This window comes from Panulirus ornatus, chromosome 64 (assembly GCF_036320965.1).
Source record: "Panulirus ornatus isolate Po-2019 chromosome 64, ASM3632096v1, whole genome shotgun sequence".
Classification (NCBI taxonomy): domain Eukaryota; kingdom Metazoa; phylum Arthropoda; class Malacostraca; order Decapoda; family Palinuridae; genus Panulirus; species Panulirus ornatus.
Window position 1 is genome coordinate 21,849,644 of NC_092287.1, and position 21,920 is coordinate 21,871,563.

The window sequence follows — 21,920 nt, forward strand, 5'->3', positions numbered from 1 at the left end:
CACCACCACCACCACTGGACAGACAACACCACCACCACTGGCCTGACAACACCACCACCACTGGCCAGACAACACCGACACCACCACTGGCCGGACAACACCACCACCACCACTGGACAGACAACACCGACACCACCACTGGCCGGACAACACCACCACCACCACTGGATCAGACAACACCGACACCACCACTGGCCGGACAACACCACCACCACCACTGGATCAGACAACACTACCACCACCACTGGCCAGACAACACTACCACCACTGGATCAGACAACACTACCACCACCACTGGCCGGACAACACCACCACCACCACTGGATCAGACAACACTACCACCACCACTGGCCAGACAACACTACCACCACCACTGGCCAGACAACACTACCACCACTGGACAACACCACCACCACTGGACAACACCACCACCACCACTGGCCAGACAACACCAGAGTATGCTAACCGCTAAGCTATGGCCCAGAGTCTAGCGGTTAGCCTTCCCGCCTCTTACACAGGGGGTCCCGGGTTCGATCCTGGCTGTTGGAGATTTGCATGTTCTATGAAGGTGCGCGTTTCTATGCACTATATTCGTGTGTGTATATATATATATATATATATAAAGAATTGAAAAACCAATTAAAGAAATCTGTCTTGTCCATTAGGGTGAGACACAAACCGGGTTTGTCCAAGGACAAGTTCTTCCTCGGGCTGGTCATGATTCTTATGATTCCTGGCTGAGTCCCAGGCAGCCAAGGTCCTCACCCCTACAAGGAACTATCACAGCACAAGAGACACTGGAGGCTAGAATCTACTATCTCTATCTATCTATCTATTTTCCCCGTGGACTCATAGGAACGAATATATATACATATATATATATATAAAATATATATACATATATATATATATATATATATATATATATATATATATATATATATATATATATATATATATATATATATATATTTACGTAATGCCCTCTAACAGCAAGATTCGAACCCGGACCTTCTGCGTGGTAACTGGAAACGCAAAAACTCTGGGGGTTCGAACCCTGCTATTGTAGGGTATTATATGTTCTATGAAAAGTGCGCGTTCATATGCACTATATTCGTGTGTGTGTGTGTGTGTGTATATATATATACATATATATATATATATATATATATATATATATACATAAACAAGTCCCCCTCCAAGCCCTTAACAAACCTACGTCTTAGAAATTGAACTGAACGAGGCCGCCCTCCAAAACCTCAAAAAAACACGTCCTCTCCAAAACCTCCAAAAAGTTCCCCTCCCAATCGTGGACGTGTTTCCCTCCATGGCATCAAGAGAGGTGTTCCCTCCAAAAACTGCTGGTGAACCGTCCATAAAACATTCCGTTCGCTGGGAGAAATTCAAAGAACTCGTTATCCCCCTGAAACACGCCCCAGAGGAGCACTTTCTCCGGGGCTGCTTGACCCCAGAGGCTTCCCCCAGGACCACTGACCATCCTGGAAAGCCACTGGAACATATCCAGTGGTGAGCATTAAGCATAAGTTATATGGCAGGGGATAATTTGTGGACAGGAAAACCCACTCGACCTCTTTGGCCATGGCTTCATGTCAACTGAAAGGTTACGTCACACGACTGCTACACTGTACACTGGTCACATCAGACGAAAACACAAACTACCTTCACCTTCCTCAACAACCCAGGGTATAACTCAGATAAAACAAGTGTTGTTAGTATATCATAACGCTGGAAATATACGTTTAACAAGTGTTGTTCGTATATCATAACCCTGGAAATTGTAGAACTTTAAGTGTGCGTGGGTGTGTGTGGTGATAAAGAAATATATATATATATATATATATATATATATATATATATATATATATATATATATATATATATATATATATATATATCTTTTTCTAATCACGGTCATGGAACTCTAAACTGAGGGATGAACTGAACCTTCTGGCCACTTTTGAACTCTTGATCTGAACGCGAGTACAGCTGAAGAACACCACATAACAATAACTTGTTCTTGCTGAACCTCCCACACACAGAGAAGTTCGCTTCCATGTGTTGAGTAGATCGAGACGTGGATGACAGTGTACCCACCACCACACCCAGCTAACAACCCAACGATAAGCCAACGAGTAATTAACAAAGCCTTTATGGTTCGATCTACGTCAAACTCTGTTGTTGACCGTTCCGTGGTGTTATTGACCCTTCTGTGCTGTTACTGACCCTTCTGTGTTGTTGTTGACCCTTATGTGTTGTTGTTGACCCTTCTGTGTTGTTGTTGACCCTTCTGTGTTGTTGTTGACCCTTCTGTGCTGTTATTGACCCTTCTGTGTTGTTGTTGACCCTTCTGTGCTGTTGTTGACCCTTCTGTGTTGTTGTTGACCCTTCTGTGTTGTTGTTGACCCTTCTGTGCTGTTATTGACCCTTCTGTGTTGTTGTTGACCCTTCTGTGCTGTTATTGACCCTTCTGTGCTGTTGTTGACCCTTTTGTGTTGTTGTTGACCCTTCTGTGCCGTTGTTGACCCTTCTGTGTTGTTGTTGACCCTTCTGTGTTGTTGTTGACCCTTCTGTGTTGTTGTTGACCCTTCTGTGTTGTTGTTGACCCTTCTGTGTTGCTGTTGACCCTTCTGTGTTGTTGTTGACCCTTCTGTGTTGTTATTGACCCTTCTGTGTTGTTGTTGACCCTTATGTGTTGTTGTTGACCCTTCTGTGTTGTTGTTGACCCTTCTGTGCCGTTGTTGACCCTTCTGTGTTGTTGTTGACCCTTCTGTGCTGTTATTGACCCTTCTGTGTTGTTGTTGACCCTTCTGTGTTGTTGTTGACCCTTCTGTGTTGTTGTTGACCCTTCTGTGCTGTTATTGACCCTTCTGTGTTGTTGTTGACCCTTCTGTGCCGTTGTTGACCCTTCTGTGTTGTTGTTGACCCTTCTGTGTTGTTGTTGACCCTTCTGTGTTGTTGTTGACCCTTCTGTGTTGTTGTTGACCCTTCTGTGTTGTTGTTGACCCTTCTGTGTTGTTATTGACCCTTCTGTGTTGTTGTTGACCCTTCTGTGTTGTTGTTGACCCTTCTGTGTTGTTGTTGACCCTTCTGTGCTGTTATTGACCCTTCTGTGTTGTTGTTGACCCTTCTGTGCTGTTATTGACCCTTCTGTGCTGTTATTGACCCTTCTGTGTTGTTGTTGACCCTTCTGTGTTGTTGTTGACCCTTCTGTGTTGTTATTGACCCTTCTGTGTTGTTGTTGACCCTTCTGTGTTGTTGTTGACCCTTCTGTAAGGTAGGTGACGGCTCTGGCAGGTCCCAGGGCCAGCCAGGTGTGGTCAGCCGGATCTGTGTGATGGTTGATGAAAGAGAGAGAGAGAGAGAGAGAGAGAGAGAGAGAGAGAGAGAGAGAGAGAGAGAGAGAGAGAGAGAGAGAGAGAGAGAGAGAGAGAAAGCAGCTGACTATACCTAAGAGAGAATCACTTTACCTTTTCCTTTTTCTCTCTCTTCCTCTGATGCCAACACAAAGTCCCCCAGATGGATCGGCCCGTTCGATCCTGAAACAAAGAAAAAAGACATTGTTAGGTGGTTAGGTCCTTAGAGGGTTAGTTTGGAGGGGCTAACAACCCCCCAAGGGGCTAACACCCCCCAAACTCCCCCTACACACACACCTATACCCACCCACCCACACCTATACCCACCCACCCACACCTATACCCACCCACCCACACCCACACCCACACACAGCACCTGACCAACAGCTGTGTAGCTGTAGAAGAATATTGGAATGAATCACCACAAGATGTTGACAGCATGGAGACCATCAACATCTTCACATCAAGGCTACACTTGTAAATAATACCTTCTTTGTGGCATACATATTTGCCATTTCCCCCTTTAGCGAGGTAGCGTCAAAGAAGAGAGTTTCTCACTTTAGCGAGGTAGCGTCATGAACAGAGAAGTGTAAGCCTTTGAGGGAAAATCCTCACTTGGCCCCCCCTTCTCTGTTCCTTCTTTTGGAAAAGTAAAAAACTGGAGGGGAGGATTTCCAGCCCCTCGCTCCCTCCCCTTTTAAAAGTCGCCTTCTACGACACGCAGGGAATACGTGGGAAGTATTCTTTCTCCCCTGTCCCCTATTACCATATATTCAGCGGGTACTCTTGTGTGTGTGTGTGTCTCATCATTTCTGGACTGGTGAGGCTTGTGAGAGTGGTACGGAAACACGAGCAACAACACAGTGCTTCACTAGCTCAGCTGCTGTACACAGCGCAGGCCTACGGTACGCAGGAGAGAGAGATAAGACTTGAATGAGGTTGGCAGTAAATTTTTCGTGGCGTTGCTTTAAGAGCAGGAAGTGCGACAGGCGTCTCGTAGGAGAGTCGTGTGGGCGGTAGATCTCATCGCGCTTCTGTGCGAGGCGCTGCCGTAGTAGTGAGTTAGCTGGTAAGCAGCCGGCTTGTGTTTCCTACTGCAGGAGGGCGTGGCCGTTGGTCCAGTAATAGAAGCTTTCTCCTCCTCAAGACGGGCGTTGGGGGCGAGGTCCCACGCGAGTCTAACTGATGGAGGCTCAGGGAAATGAGCCACCACAGAGAAGGCACCACAGAGAAAAGGGTAGTCAAAGCATCACACAGTGAGCTGCTGCTGTGAGGACAGACACAGTCGGTGGTGTACTTGAGTTTGGATTCACATGGCCAACACTTCTCCAGGCGCTACTGCAGCCCACTGGTGGACTGTGGCAAGCTTACTGTATGCGTAAGTGCCTTCTACAACGCCCGGGTGTTTAGGAGGTGGTCAAGTCGGCCACGCCGATGGTGTTAATTGTGTGGGCGTGGCCGCCAAGTTCATTGAACGTTGTTGTCCCCCCCCCCCCCTTAACTGAGGGTCAGGGCGAGGTTGGGAGAGGAGGTCACACGTCCCTCACACACTCAGCTCCGACAATGGAAGTGAGTGGGAGTGCCACGCCATCATCCTAAAAACCACGAGAGGGTTTGGTCGTGCTGTGGCTGGCAGCAGAGCAACAACCATAAATGGAACTGTTTCATCAATGGAAAAACTTAAGATGAGGTTATCCAGTGGTGTTGTGGGTTCATTTCACAGTTTACCAGGTGTGTGTATGTGTGTGTGTGTGTGTGTGTGTGTGTGTGAGGGGTGGAGGAAGAGAAAGAAAGCAGCCACCTCACTCACAACCAGTTTATCTTATCTCTTTCTCCACACACCTTCAGAAGCCCCAATCCATCATCCCCCAACATGATAAACTGCCCAGCTCCTGATAAACTGCCCCACTACTGATGTCCATGATAAGCTGCCCCGCTATGAGTAAACTGCTCATCCCACTGTTCTTCCTGCTAAACTGCCACACTAATGATCCCACAGGCAAACTGCCCCGCTACAGATCCCACAGGCATACTGCCCCGCTACTGATCCCTCAGACTAACTGCCCCGCTACTGATCCCACAGACAAACTGCCCCCGCTACTGATCCCACAGACAAATGGCCCCGCTACTGATCCCACAGACAAACTGCATCACTACTAATCCCACAGACAAACTGCCTCGCTACTGATCCCACAGACAAACTGCCTCGCTACTGATCCCACAGACAAACTGCCCCCGCTACTGACTCACACACAAACTGCCCCGCTACTGACCCCACTTACAAACCGCCCCGCTACTGATCCCACAGACAAACTGCCTCGCTACTGATCCCACAGACAAACTGCCCCCGCTACTGACTCACACACAAACTGCCCCGCTACTGACCCCACTTACAAACTGCCCCGCTACTGATCCCACAGACAAACTGCCACGCTACTAATCCCACTGACAAACTGCCACGCTACTAATCCCACAGACAAACTGCCTCGCTACTGATCCCTCAGACAAACTGCCCCGCTACTGATCCCACAGACAAACTGCCACGCTACTAATCCCACAGACAAACTGCGTCACTACTAATCCCACAGACAAACTGCCTCGCTACTGATCCCTCAGACAAACTGCCTCGCTACTGATCCCACAGACAAACTGCCACGCTACTAATCCCACAGACAAACTGCGTCACTACTAATCCCACAGACAAACTGCCTCGCTTCTAATCCCACAACTCCCTCATCACAACAGAACAGGTACAATCATCGTTGTCTGTGGGAGGGATTACAACAGGATTACATTGGAATGTCGGGATTACAGTTAAGAGGTAATGTAATCCTCTCCTGCCAACACTAAGGGTCAGAATAGCCTGGCGTGGGCCTCCTGCCTCTCCCTGAGCCAATCACAGGACACGCCAGCCTCCTCCCTACCCACCCGCAGGAGAATAGTGTTAAGCCACACACCACAACGTCCTCAATTAGGAGATTAATCCCCCAGTGATGTACGACTTACTGGGCCTTGCTGAGCCTTAACGATATAGCGATGAAGCCATCCGATTCATTGATTTAACGAAGGGTAAACATAACTCAATATACATGCCAACATGAGCTTATCTCCGTTATCTTTATCTCTGTAAGTTACAAGATAACAGCGATAGTGGCTTGAGACATGGAGAGATCCTGGTGTCTACCTCCCTCACCCTCCCCTGTGTACTAGTCTACCTACCTCACCCTCCCCAGTGTACCAGTCTACCTCCCTCACCCTTCCCTGTGTACTAGTCTACCTACCTCACCCTCCCCTGTGTATCAGTCGACCTCCCTCACCCTTCCCTGTGTACTAGTCTACCTCCCTCACCCTCCCCTGTGTATCAGTCGACCTCCCTCACCCTTCCCTGTGTACTGGTCTACCTTCCTCACCCTCCCCTGTGTACTAATCTACCTCCCTCACCCTCCCCTGTGTACTAGTCTACCTCCCTCACCCTCCCCTGTGTACTAGTCTACCTCCCTCACCCTCCCCTGTGTACTAGTCTACCTACCCTCACCCTCCCCTGTGTACTAGTCTACCTCCCTCACCCTCCCCTGTGTACTAGTCTACCTCCCTCACCCTCCCCTGTGTACCAGTCTACCTCCCTCACCCTCCCCTGTGTATGTACCAGTCTACCTCCCTCACCCTCCCCTGTGTACTAGTCTACCTCCCTCACCCTCCCCTGTGTACTAGTCTACCTCCCTCACCCTCCCCTGTGTACTAGTCTACCTCCCTCACCCTCCCTTGTGTACTAGTCTACCTCCCTCACCCTCCCCTGTGTACTAGTCTACCTCCCTCACCCTCCCCTGTGTACTAGTCTACCTCCCTCACCCTCCCCTGTGTACCAGTCGACCTACCCTCACCCTCCCCTGTGTACCAGTCGACCTCCCTCACCCTCCCCTGTGTACTAGTCTACCTCCCTCACCCTCCCCTGTGTACCAGTCTACCTCCCTCACCCTCCCCTGTGTACCAGTCGACCTACCCTCACCCTCCCCTGTGTACTAGTCTACCTCCCTCACCCTCCCCTGTGTATCAGTCGACCTCCCTCACCCTCCCCTGTGTACCAGTCGACCTACCCTCACCCTCCCCTGTGTACCAGTCGACCTACCCTCACCCTCCCCTGTGTACTAGTCTACCTCCCTCACCCTCCCCTGTGTACCAGTCGACCTCCCTCACCCTCCCCTGTGTACCAGTCGACCTACCTCATCCGACACCTAAAGGAGGTGACCTTCTTAAAGGTGACCTTCCTTAAGGAGGTGACCTTCTTTAAGGTGAACTTCAGGGAGAGGAAGGGTGGCGACCTGTAGGTTCCCTTACCACTTACCACTCCGGGCCCTGGGAGGCAGCTAGCTCTTAAGCCGGGCTTGACATGGGGCCAACATAGGCCTACCGACCCTCAACCCCTGACATACACCTGTCTCACCCCCAGCTATAAACAATGTACGTTGCTCACTGAACAAGTGTTAGACTTAGGTTTGGCAACAGCCGTAGGGGGAGCCATAGAACACCAGCTGACATGGAGGCCAGGTTGTGTGGTGGAGATGGATGGGGCACCACGAGTGTAAACCTCCCTCCTTCCCACGTACAGGACAAATAAGTAATCACACACACACACACACACACACACACACACACACACACACACACACACACACACACACACACACACACATACACACACACACACACAAGGCACAAAAAACGGAGATACAGAATGAGCTGAAGAGGAAGAAACAGCAACACCAGCAGTACAGAAAGGTCAAAAAGGAATGTCAAGGGAGGGAAAGATCACACTTGAGAGAAACTGACACAAATACAGATTATAATAGACTGTAAAAAAGACGGAACTCGAGGAAGGAATTTAGGGAAGAAGAAATACACTTAAAATTGTTGAAGTTGTGAGGGGGACAAAATTTCATAAAGCCATGTCATCTCTTCTGTTCAGATTGGATACATGATAATATAGAAGGAATGAAGAGACAGAGGAGGATATATTGGTAAAATGGCCCAGAGAAAGAATGAATAAAGAGAAGAGTAACTGTTGGGAAAGTTACAGTGAGCCACAACGTATATACAACGAAAACAGTGAAGGAATAATCACAGTGATTCTGGGTGTAGTAAAACACTCACGTCTCAGAGATGGTAAAGTCTTAACAATGAAGGATTTCATATGTGTAAAGAGAACGACTGGGATCATTTGGATTCTCATGGAGACAGAGGATCACGGAGACACAGGATCATGGAGACACAAGTCCTTGGAGTGTATATAGGAAAATATTTAATACCAACAAGTCAGTGAGTACATTAGGATCAGAAAGACTGATAAACCGTCACATTTCCATAAATCACCAAGAGTAAATTGTACAAGAACAGCTAACTACAATAAAGGATTTAATGGTAAGAATTGGACAGATAACATCACCATAGGCGAGCAACTGGACGACAAGTTCTAACATATTTCCAAAGTAGATGTTCTACCCAAACAACAATGAGATAGTAGAAGGAGGTTCTAGAAATCATCAAAATACGTAGAAAGGTTATAAACATTACTAATGGGTCTTGACTTACACGTACAAGGCTCATAGTCCTGATAAAATACGCATCACAAACCACTAGAAAAGTTCTTCTGGATATCACTACAGAAGAGAGTCAAACTGAAAGAGATGATCAAAAAGCGAATGGACGACTATTTGGGCAGGAGAAACAACTAAAAGAGAGAGAAACCCCCGTTTTCTATGGCTTCCATAGACTTCTATGAGTGAAAACCGTTTTAGACAAAATTAGGAAAAGCTGAGTGGAGCGCCTGGAACCAGACTGCCAAGGAAGCAGTGGACACTGTGATACACACAGAGAGGGTCGCTAAAAGACAGTTGGATCTTCGACGGACGGATTATTTTAAACAGGAAGGGAACAAGAGACTTGGAAGAACCATCTCGAAATGGGTTGAGGGTCGGTGGTTGGGTGCCGTAGGCTTCTGTTCTGAGACAGTCGCTCTTCCTCATCCATTGTACATGACTTGATGTTACCGTCTCCTATACAACCCGAACATATTTGAAGATGAGGACAAGAGTCATGGTGGAGGAAAGAAGTTAAAATGGGAGTTAAATAAGCTCCAAATTGGTCTAATAAAATGGTTGATGAAATTTAACACGAGATAACGCGAGGTAAAGAGGACTGAGTAAAGTGAAATAAAGCCTTGATATAAACATTACCTGGAGGCTATAAGCTCAAGGGAATCTATATGAGAGAAGGACTTGAGAGAGTAGTCAGTACTAAATCACCACCTCTGGGAAAAACAAAAAACAAAAGAGGTTGTAAAGGAGACTAAATGCTGCTGGCGAGTATCAGAACCACAGCCAAATATTTTTTTTTTTCCATACTATTTGCCATTTCCCGCGTTAGCTAGGTAGCGTTAAGAACAGAGAACTGGGCCTTAGAGGGAATATCCCTGGGGATAGGGGAGAAAGAATACTTCCCACGTATTCCCTGCGTGTCGTAGAAGGCGACTAAAAGGGGAGGGAGCGGGTGGCTGGAAATCCTCCCCTCTCGTTTTTTTTTTTTTTACTTTTCCAAAAGAAGGAACAGCCAAATATATATGGAAATATTCGGAAAGGTGTTCATGTCCTCCATTCCATAACTAGAATATGCTCCAGTAACTGCACCTGAAGAAGCACAAAGAAAAGATAGAGAGAGAGAGTCCAGAGGAAGGCAAAAATAAATAAAATAAAATAATACGGTAGCAGAATTCAGGGAGGTGAGTTACAGAGAAAGGTTGGAGGCTTCCAATTTGCTCATCATGGAGGAGAGAAGAGCAAGGAGTGACCTGATTATAACCTTTATGCTTGTACACCAGCTCAACGAAGAAGAACGGTGAACAGTTCTTCGAAAGATGAAGAACAAAACAACCACAAATAAAGGAAGACATCTATATTTTTTTGGTGGGGTAGAGATATGTAAAGAAGTACTTTCATACCAAGAAAATGGTGCGTTTGACTGGCGTTTAAATGAATGCTGAAGTTGTGAGTGTAGTAGACAGTCTATTGATGTCTAAAGACACATGACAGTAAAGGAAGTTTAAGAGATGGTCCCCATGAGGGTAAAGACCCCCCAATCTGTACAGCATAACTACGTAATTACAACCACACACACACACACACACACACACACACACACACACACACACACACACACACACACACACACACGTCCATGAAACTATACCCGAGACAATGTTGAATATAGTCCATGGGCCCGAGCCGCGTGCGTGCGTGCGTGCCTGCGTGGACCACCGTCTCAAAAGGTCAAATTTAGCATAAGACACGACACGACCAACGACCGCTAAATTGGTTATTTAATACCCTAAGCATGGCGGCACGACCCTACGGACACGGTGGTACGACCCTACCAACACGGTGGTACGACCCTACCAACACGATGGTACGACCCTACGAACATCGGAATGACCCTTGAGCACGACGATACGACCCTTGAGCACGACGATACGACACCTTGAGCACGACGACACGACCCCTGAGCACGACGGTACGACCCTTGAGCACGACGATACGACACCTTGAGCACAACAATACAACGCTTGAACACGACAATACAACGCGTGAGCACGACAATACGACACCTTGAGCACGACACGACACCTTGAGCACGACAATACGACACCTTGAGAACGACAATACGACACCTTGAGCACGACAATACAATGCTTGAGCACGACAATACGACACCTTGAGCACGACGATACAACACCTTGAACACGACGATACAACACCTTGAACATGACGATACGACACCTTGAGAACGACCTTACACCCCTTGGGTGAGGAAGCCATAGCGTCGGACCTCAAACCCTGAAAAATAGGATGACACACCAGGTCATAAGGGCCAATGGTCGTACCACCGTGCTCACGGTACAAGTTAATGACCCAAGCAAACTGGACAGTGGAAGTAACTTGTGAGAACATTACTGTGAACCTCAGTCACCGTTATGTTCTCTCATGAACAGACGTGAACTTCCCTCATGAACAGGTCATGGATCGTAGCCCCTCAACTGGCCAGGTAACAATCCAATCCTTGATTAACTGGAGGGACTCCTCTCCACACCTGTAGTGGCGCGAGAGGCACTGAACCTGGGAGAGGTCTACAGGAACCTGGGAGAGGTCTACAAGAACCTGGGAGAGGTGTACAGGAACCTGGGAGAGGTGTACAGGAACCTGGGAGAGGTGTACAGGAACCTGGGAGAGGTCTACAAGAACCTGGAAGAGGTCTACAGGAACCTGGGAGAGGTCTACAGGAACCCGGGAGAGGTCTACAAGAACCTGGGAGAAGTCTACAGGAACCTGGGGGACGTCTACAGGAACCTGGGAGAGGTCTACAGGAACCTGGGAGAGGTCTACAGGAACCCGGGAGAGGTCTACATTATTTGCACCTCCCTAGCTATAAGACAAGTTTACAAGTCTTCCTCTTTAAAGAAAAAAAAAACTATCTGTCTCCTCCTACCACAACAGTCCATACGTTTCAGCTCTCTCTCTCTCTCTCTCTCTCTCTCTCTCTCTCTCTCTCTCTCTCTCTCTCTCTCTCTCTCTCTCTCTCTCTCTTTTACTATCCCAAACAGCCTCGTTCAGATCCAATAGCCTATTGCTGTGTGACTCATATGATCCCCCAGGTGTCAAGCGTCACCAAGCTTTGTGGTGGGGGTAAAATAATAATCTCTATAATCTCTATTTCAGTACCTTATACCATGGTACTGAAAGGAAGACATGAATGGAAAGTTGGGTTATCTCAAAAAGGAAAGTTCCAAGGTGTGTCCTCGAACGATTGGCTCCTAAGGCAGAAATGTGGTCTGATGAGTTTCGAACAAGCTTATCCAAAAGAAGCCAAGCGTTCTGGTTGGTTTCTAACCACGGGCTACTACTACGGAGGCAGTAGTTTCAGACCCATGAGGTTTCCTCAAGACGGAGTGGACACCCTGCTCAAAGAGTCCTTGGTAGCAGAGGGCGTCCCATGAGAGGGAAGTGGGATGTGCAGGAGAGCCCAGCCCGTCAAGTGGCTGGCATCCATACTCATGTTATTGTTTGTGTAGCCTGAACAACCGTGTGTGTGTGTGTGTGTGTGTGTGTGTGTGTGTGTGTGTGTGTGTGTGTGTGTGTGTGTGTGTTGGAGGGAAGGGAGGGAGGGAGGGTTGTTGACGCCGGAGGGCCTCCTAAGCTTTTTGCAGGAGGTGCTGTAGTGTTGTTGTGTGGGCTGCTGCAGGGATCGGGTGTTTCCTCTGCAGCGTTCTGCTACAAGACACACACACACACAAAAAAACGAATGAGTTCAGTGACCTCCTCCCCAACTCCTGACCCTGTATCTGTACGGGCAATGCCAGAGGTCAATAGAGGTCACACACGCGTCTCTCTCCCCAACACCTGAAACTACCATTACACGTAAACTGTGCCGTTTAACCCCTCGAGAAGAACGGAACGACCCTTGGACAGGACGGTACGACCCTTGGGAAGGACGGTACGACCCCTGGACAGGAAGGTACGACCCTTGGGAAGGACGGTTCGACCCTTGGACAGGACGGTGCGAGCCTCGAAAAGAACGGAACGACCCTTGGACAGGACGGTACGACCCCTGGGAAGGACGGTACGACCCTTTGGACATGATACTACGACCTTTAAACAGGAAGGCACGACCCTTCGGTAGGACAGTGAGATCACTGAGCAGGACGGTACGACCTTTGGGCAGTACGGAACGACCATAGAGCGAGGCGACATAGCCATCGGGTAAGATAAACTAGTCGTGAACCAGCAGGGTACTGTAGGGACCCACTGTCACTCCACGAAGTGGTGTCCCCTTACTGACGGTGGCGCCTTGACTTGGTGGCGGGTCACGGCGTGTGACCTCACCTGAACCAACTAATTCCTAGAGACATGAGCTTGGTGGACCAATCTACTGTTACACCTATAAACATATGTACCCCCTCCATTACACCTAGTCCCCATGTTCGGCAGTGGCAGGTCAAAAGTTGCCACTGTGATCATTCCACTCAATAGACAACCTGGCCCTTTCCATATGAGCCGCTCTCACAGTCTTACTCAAACCTCAGGCCAACAGTATGGAGTGAAGGTAGATGTTGTAACATTCACTTAAAACGTCTCTAATTCCCTTTGGTAATAGCTTCTCCTCCCAGACCGCCTTCATGACCTGACCTTCCTACGCCACGCCAGACAGGATAGCCTCCATTCAGAACACATCTGTAGTAGCCTTGGCAGACACCCCATCAATACCTTGGAGTGAAGACCAACCAGAAGCTGACCTTCCAGCCACAGATGAAGTACCTCCGACCGCCAGCAGATCTCGGGTAGACCACTGCAACCACAGCGATCATCGCCCCTGAGGGACGAACAGGTGACCAAGTTAGGAGATCGTCCACACCGACGCCCTTAGAACCATGCCTGGAGCACCCACGTGGACCAGGACCTGTAGTAACCTACAGAGGGAGACTTAGCTGCCACCCCTTGCAGTACGAGTCACACAGATGACGGCAGGTCTCTTGGCCAAGATTCGTAGTTGGGATGGACGTGCCGACATGAGCAGAGAGAAAAGTCAGTGCCGCCCAGGGTGGAGGAACCACTTGGACACATGCGGCGGCCAACGCCATCCAACATATGTAGGCGACCTCATACAAGACACTGGCAGAAACGAATACATTTTTCCTGCCACCGTGGATGCCTCCTTCAGCCATCTCGACAGTCAGCCAAACCACTTGGAGCCAGCAAGTCCAACATTCAGTGGGAAGACCTGAAGGAACTACCCCCTGGAAGCCATGGACATTGTGATGCCACCACAAGGAGCATCGTACCTCGCAGACGGCTTGGTGGACCAGACTGAGGAAGGGTCAGACTCTCCTCTGGAGACTGATAGACGGCTGCTCTAATTTACAGAGCTGACAGCGACATCCCCAAGCTCTGCACCGCACATCCCTCAAGCCCCGTCGTAATCCACACTGACTCCAAAACAGCCATACCAGCGGTGCAGCAGTCACATCACAGAGATAACATCAAACTCACAACCTCGATCCTTGCGACACTCCAGAGGCTCCAACGACAGGGTCGCCAGGTCACCCTCTACTGGATTCCCAGCCACGTAGGGATCGAGGGAGATGAGGTCGCAGACTAGGCAGCAGCCACTCGCTTCCCCACCGTAAGCACGCAGGTTCCAGCGAGCCTGAGGTAAACAAAGTATCATATATGACGTACAGCAAGGCTCCGCATGAAGAGAAACTCCCTTGTCGTCGACAGATCTATTTCTGCCAAATGGTAGATGGTAGCCACGCGCGGTGAACCATACCATACACTGGTGAGACCTTGTCGAGACAGACCCAAGTCAATCTTCATCGACTCCGACCAGGGTACAGATGTACATGGCAGATTGTCGAGGGAGCCGTCGGGGAATGTTTCATACCGTCAGGAGCCGCCAGCAAGCCCACTGGATCACCTAACTTCTTGGCTCTACACTGACAGTCACCGGGACAGGAAGAGGGACTTTAAGAGAAGGGCACCATAAGACACCAGCGGCGTCACTAGTCTGCAGGGCCCAGACTCAACATAGGCAACACCTGCTCCGTGCCATCGCATGATATCCTCCACCCAGGGAGACTAAACAACGTTCAAAGCAAGTGAGGTTCCTAACAAATGCAGCCTTCTGGCTCCAAGGGGAACGCGTCACTCTGAGTCTGACCACGTCAAGTGGAGGGGGGTCGGTGGTAAGAAGCGTTCAATGACCATAAGCCTGCACCCACTTTCTCCTCTTCTGCCTCTTTTTCTAAGCCGACAGGTGGAATGTGAGCAGATAGCTCCAGCCAAAATCACTTACTGGGCCGTCAAAGGCCCGCATCGCACTGGATGTGCGCCAATATCTACACACAAACAGACAACCGCAGGATGGAGTGAGGTAGCTGACTCCCTTTAAGCCTCAAGTCTTGGCCATGTGACTCGAGACTCAAGCCGACCTTAGGGCGCTTCCTCCGTCACTAGAAGTCCCAGCCAGACTCCTGACGTTTCATCTTCCTGGCAGGTGGCATTGTAATGCCTCATAATGCCTCCTGACTACCCCCTTCGGCAGGGCATCGCGTCCGCCCGTCACGAGAGGCAGCAGTAAACAACAAGGGGACCTACGACCACGCCCGCGACACTCCAGCAACCCAAGCACAAACCGCCAGCCGCGATACGCGCCACATCCACCTCCTACAGGAGGTCCACGGAGACTCTGGCTGCCACACATCTTTCCCATGTGCTTCTGCTTCACCTCATGCACCTGCACTAGCACCGCGGGACTCCTCTGCCTTCTTCACCACGATCTCGCGCCTCGAAAAGATCAATGTGTCTGGGTTATCTCGCCTCATGCATCTTATCCAATAAGGCACTAGGGTTGACATTCGTGTTTCTGTGTCCCTCTCGGTTACACCAGCCCATTCGATAAGAGCATCCACCCAACGTCCTGTCGCTAGGGCACACGGGACTCCTTGTCGAAGATTAGGCCTGTTCATTATGGCAGACGAGAAGAAACTGTTTAATCACAATAACGACAGAGCATCACCAAACACAATCCTACAACCTCTCTCTCTCTCTCTCTCTCTCTCTCTCTCTCTCTCTCTCTCTCTCTCTCTCTCTGTGCGTGTGTGTGTGTGTGTGTGTGTGTGTGTGTGGCAAGGCCGACGCTCACATGGAGGTCGAGTAATGGCACAAAACCAATAAATGTGTGTGGGCCTCTCTCTCTCTCTCTCCTCGAGTGATGAAATGTCTCTTTTAGGAGGGCAAATGGGGCAACAGATAGGGGTGGGGTGGGGTGAGGGGAGGGGAAACGTCCCTCAGTCTGACTATAGAAGGGAATCATCTCCCTCCCTCTCCTCTCCCCTCGCCCTCCCTCCCTCTCTCTCCCTCCACCCTAGACACTACCACAGTGAGACCCCCCCACCACTCCCCCTCCATAACCACAAGCGGCGCCACGTCATGTTATCTAACGTGTGGTGGCATCGCATACATCCCCTCCACCTCCACCCCACCCCTCTAAGCCCACTGGCTAAGATGGCCCACCACTGGTCAAGATTGGGGTCTCCACATCACACTAAGGTCTGGGTTTGGGTTGGCACTAAAGATGTGTTCCTTTGTCTATGACGTGCGTTATTGGCCCAACATCCAGACCTTCACAGTATACAACTTACCAACGCTTTACATCCGCCAATAAACGTGTATATGTATATCACATAATGCCCTCCAACCGCAAGGGTTCGAACCCGGGACCTTTTGCCTGGTCGCTGGGAACACTACATATCCTGGAGCAGAGGAGAAAGAGTTCAAACTTCGTTATTCCCTGTGTGTCGTAAAGGGCGACTAACTAAAGGGGGCTGAAACCCCCTTTTCTCCCCTTTCTTGTATTTCAATTTCTAAGAGAAGGAACAGTCGAAGGATCCAAAAATGGAGAGTTCTCCCTCCTCGATGGCTCAGGCTGTGTCTAAAATATGTGTGGATGTGACCAAGATGAGAAGAGAAGAGAGAACAGGAAATATGTTTGAGGAAAGAAACCTGAATGTTCTTCCCCTAAGAGAAACAAAGCTCAAGAATAAAGGGAAAGAATGGTTTGGAAATGTCTTAGGAGTAAAGTCAGGGGTTGGTGAGAGGACAAGAGCTATGGAAGGAGTAGCACTACTCCTACGGCAGGAGTTATAGGAGTGTGTGACATAGTGTGAGGAAGTAAATTCTAGACTGATGGTAAAAATGAAAAGAGATGGTGAGAGATGGGTGATTATTTGTGCTTATGCACCTGGTTATGAGAGGAAACATCATGAGAGGCAAGTGTTTTTGGAGCAAGTGAGTGTGTTGGCATCTTTGATGTAAAAGACCGGGTAATAGTGATGGGTGATTCAAATAAAAAAGTAATTAATGTGGCAGTTGAGGGTATATAACTTAGAAGGCATAGGGGTATTCAGTGTTATGAATGGAAATGGTGAAGAGCTTGTGGAGATGTGTGCTGAAAAAAGACTGGTGATAGGGAATACCTGGTTTAAAAAGAGGAATATGTGATCAGGAGAGAGAGATGGTATGCATCATTGGATTACATATTGATTGCATGGCGTGTAAAAGAGACTTTTAGATGTAAATGTGCTGAAAGGGGAAGCTGGTGGGATGTCTGATCACTATCTTGTGGAGGCAATGGTGACGATTTGTACAGGCTTTTAGAAAAGTGGAAACAATGTCGGTGAGACGAGAGTGGTGAGAGTAAGTGAGCTTGGTAAAGAGACTTGCATGAAGAATTACCAGGAGGGATTAAGTGTAGAGTGGGCAAGGAGTGAAAGGTATTTAGGGAAGCAGTGACAGCATGTGCAAGAATTGCATGTGGCATGCGAAATCTGGGAGGTGGAAAGATTAGAAAGGGTAGTGAGTGGTGAGATGATGAAGTAAAGTCCCTAGTGCAAGAGAAAAGAGAGACATCTGGGCGGTACTTACTTACAGGGAAGGAGTGGATATGACTGGGAGATATACAAGAGATATACAAGGGAAAGCGGCAGCAGCTGAAAAGGAAGTTGCAGGGGGTGAAAAAGAGGGTAAATGACAGTTGCGGTGAGCGAGTATCGGTAACCTTTAGGGGAAAATATGATGCGTTGGAAGAAGGTAGAGGCAGAATGCTCACCCTATCTCACACTCCAGTAACTTAAAGATATATCTTCTCCGCTTCCGACAAAAAATACTGACAAAACACGACACACACACACACACCACCAGTACTTGAATAGCACTAAACCACCATCCTAACGCAATCGGCAACTCAATTCCACCAGATGTATACTCATCTAAATCTCTACTCCCAAGGTATGTAAGGGTTACACTTTCTTGTCAGCGTTCATGACACCAGCGATCTTTCTGACATAATAAACAACAATTCAACCAATCACAAGACGCATCATGCTCAACATGAAACCTCCCTGACTGCAAGCAATAGAATATCTTCTCCTTAAACGTCCTTCTTTATAATAATGCTATGAATCATAATACTACTATTATCATTATATGAATCATAATAATACTATTATCATTAACATATTATAATAATAAGGCCGTTGGAGATAACGCATCCACAGTGTGGTGAGAGCGTTGGGAGAGAGAGAGAGAGAGAGAGAGAGAGAGAGAGAGAGAGAGAGAGAGAGAGAGAGAGAGAGAGAGAGAGAGAGAGACTACACGAACGACCGGTCCACAGTATCCGGCTCGAGGCTGGATTTCCCGCCTGGGTCGTTACAAGAACGTCTGGCGCTCCACTCTCACACTGAGTCACCGCAAAAAAAGAAAAGAGATACACAAAAACGACAAATACTTGTCTCAAGAGAGAAAAACAAATGACAGAAAGAGCATTTCTATAATTCGACACACACACAGCAAGAGCATTTCTATAATTCGACACACACAGCAAGAGCATTTCTATAATTCGACACACACACACAGCAAGAGCATTTCTGTAATTCGACACACACAGCAAGAACATTTCTGTAATTCGACACACACACACACAGCAAGAGCATTTCTATAATTCGACACACACAGCAAGAGCATTTCTATAATTCGACACACACACAGCAAGAACATTTCTATAATTCGACACACACAGCAAGAGCATTTCTACAATTCGACACACACACAAAGAGCATTTCTATAATTCGACACACACAGCAAGAGCATTTCTATAATTCGACACACACAGCAAGAGCATTTCTATAATTCGACAGCAAGAGCATTTCTACAATTCGACACACACACAAAGAGCATTTCTATAATTCGACACACACACACAGCAAGAGCATTTCTATAATTCGACACACACACAGCAAGAACATTTCTATAGTTCGACACACACACAAAGAGCATTTCTATAATTCGACACACACACAGCAAGAGCATTTCTATAATTCGACACACACAGCAAGAGCATTTCTATAATTCGACAGCAAGAGCATTTCTACAATTCGACACACACATAAAGAGCATTTCTATAATTCGACACACACACAGCAAGAGCATTTCTATAATTCGACACACACACAAAGAGCATTTCTATAGTTCGACACACACACAGCAAGAGCATTTCTATAATTCGACACATATGAACCTCCAGTGGAGACGAGAGTGTCGGGTGGTGTTGGCAGATAAGAACCAAAAAAAAAATAAAAAACCAAAAAAAACAAAAAACCCCGAGGTCTCGGAGTACAGTGATGGTGGCAGCAGGCGGTGGTAAACATCACTGTCGTTAACGGTGCATTTTTATCTGTTACATTATCCTGTGGTGTTATGACGTGACGCCCCAAGTGTTACACAGTAGCTCCGGGTGTAGTCTGTGCCTTGAGGAGGTGTAGGGGGGTGTGTGTCGTTGTCAGGGGGGGGGGGGGGGTCGGTCCCAAAAAAGCTCGAGTGTGTGCAGAGAGCGAAGGTGTAGAAAGTGTTTTAAGTCGGGTGTGTGGTCCCTCATCCTCACATACCACTATCGGCCGGATGTCCACTCTTCCCACTGGGCCTGGCTGGCTCCTACACCCATCCTGCTGGCTCCTACACCCATCCTGCTGGCTCCTACACCCATCCTGCTGGCTCCTACACCCATCCTGCTGGCTCCTAGCACTATCTTACTGGCTCTTACACCCATCCTGCTGGCCCCGTCTCCCATCCTGCTGGCCCCGACTCCCATCCTGCTGGCTCCTACACCCATCCTGCTGGCTCCTACACCCATCCTGCTGGCTCCTACACCCATCCTGCTGGCCCCGTCACCCATCCTGCTGGCTCCTACACCCATCCTGCTGGCTCCTACACTCATCCTACTGGCTCCTACACCCATCCTGCTGGCTCCTACACCCATCCTGCTGGCTCCTACACCCATCCTGCTGGCTCCTACACCCATCCTGCTGGCTCCTACACCCATCCTGCTGGCTCCTACACCCATCCTGCTGGCTCCTACACCCATCCTGCTGGCTCCTACACCCATCCTGCTGGCTCCTACACCCATCCTGCTGGCTCCTACACCCATCCTGCTGGCTCCGTCACCCATCCTGCTGGCCCCGTCACCCATCCTGCTGGCTCCTACACCCATCCTGCTGGCTCCTACACTCATCCTACTGGCTCCTACACCCATCCTGCTGGCTCCTACACCCATCCTGCTGGCTCCTACACCCATCCTGCTGGCTCCTACGCCCATCCTGCTGGCTACTGTCGGTGTAGGATGTTACTCCTACAGAGGGGTTCCTACAAGTAGCATCATCCTTCTCCCGCGTCATGACCATACAGACTTACGCACGGAACACCGTAGTGACTTACGCACGGAACACCGTAGTGACTTACGCACGGAACACCGTAGTGACTTACGTATGGAACACCGTTGTTTACGCACCGAATACCGTAGTGACTTACGCACGGAACACCGTAATGACTTACGCACGGAACACCGTAGTGACTTACGCACGGAACACCGTAGTGACTTACGCACGGAACACCGTAATGACTTACGCACGGAACACTGTAGTGACTTACGCACGGAACACTGTAGTGACTTACGCACGGAACACTGCAGTGACTTACGCACGGAACACTGTAGTGATTTATCTCAGGTGTGTGGCGCCGGCCGGTAGCCAGGTGTGCTGAGGGATGGGGGGACAATCTCAGGTGTGTGGCGTCGGCTGGTAGCCAGGTGTGCTGAGGGATGGGGGGACAATCTCAGGTGTGTGGCGTCGGCTGGTAGCCAGGTGTGCTCAGTGGGAGAGAATCTCCACCTGTTATCTCGTTAACACCCAAGTCGGAGGGCGTGGGTTCGGGTGGGTGGGTGGGTGGGTGGGTGGGTGGTGTGTTGGGGGTAAATGTATAGACATGGGGTCTCGAAATAACCAACAACCACTGAGGAAAGTGGTCATGATTTTCCCCAGTGGGTGGGGGATGTGGGTGCTTGACATGGGTTGGCCTACTGCTGCCCACCCAGCCAACAATGGGGAAGTGACACACTGCCTCCTTCTAGACCCTCATCCACTCCATGTGCCTCCTCGTGGACCCTCACCCAACCCCACTGCCTCCTTCTGGACCCTCACCCACCCCTACTGCCTCCTTCTGGACCCTCACCCACCCCCACTGCCTCCTTCTGGACCCTCATCCACCCCCACTGCCTCCTTCTGGACCCTCACCCACCCCCACTGCCTCCTTCTAGACCCTCATCCACCCCCACTGCCTCCTTCTGGGCCTTCACCCACCCCTACTGCCACCTTCTGGACCCTCACCCACCCCCACTGCCTCCTTCTGGACCCTCACCCACCCCCACTGTCTCCTTCTGGACTCTCACCCACCCCCACTGCCTCCTTCTGGACCCTCATCCACCCCCATGGCCTCCTTCTAGACCCTCATCCACCCCCACTGCCTCCTTCTGGACCCTCACCCACCCCCACTGCCTCCTTCTGGACCCTCACTCACCCCCCACTGCCTCCTACCGGACCCCTCACCCACCCCCCAG

The 21,920-nt window shown here is 49.3% G+C and overlaps 1 protein-coding gene across 10 annotated transcripts in view; it reads right to left on the minus strand.

Moving 5' to 3' along the window:
• Positions 1-21,920, minus strand: part of LOC139746342 (receptor-type guanylate cyclase Gyc76C-like) — a 366,650-nt gene that overhangs the window by 271,980 nt on the left and 72,750 nt on the right. For 9 of the 10 annotated variants that reach the window (XM_071657506.1, XM_071657505.1, XM_071657507.1 and 6 more), the window contains exon 2: positions 3,489-3,557. The exons of the other annotated variant lie outside the window; for it this stretch is intronic. In XM_071657506.1, coding sequence (XP_071513607.1) covers positions 3,489-3,557 — 69 coding nt within the window. The remainder of the gene's footprint in view (positions 1-3,488; positions 3,558-21,920) is intronic. 10 annotated transcript variants of the gene reach the window in all.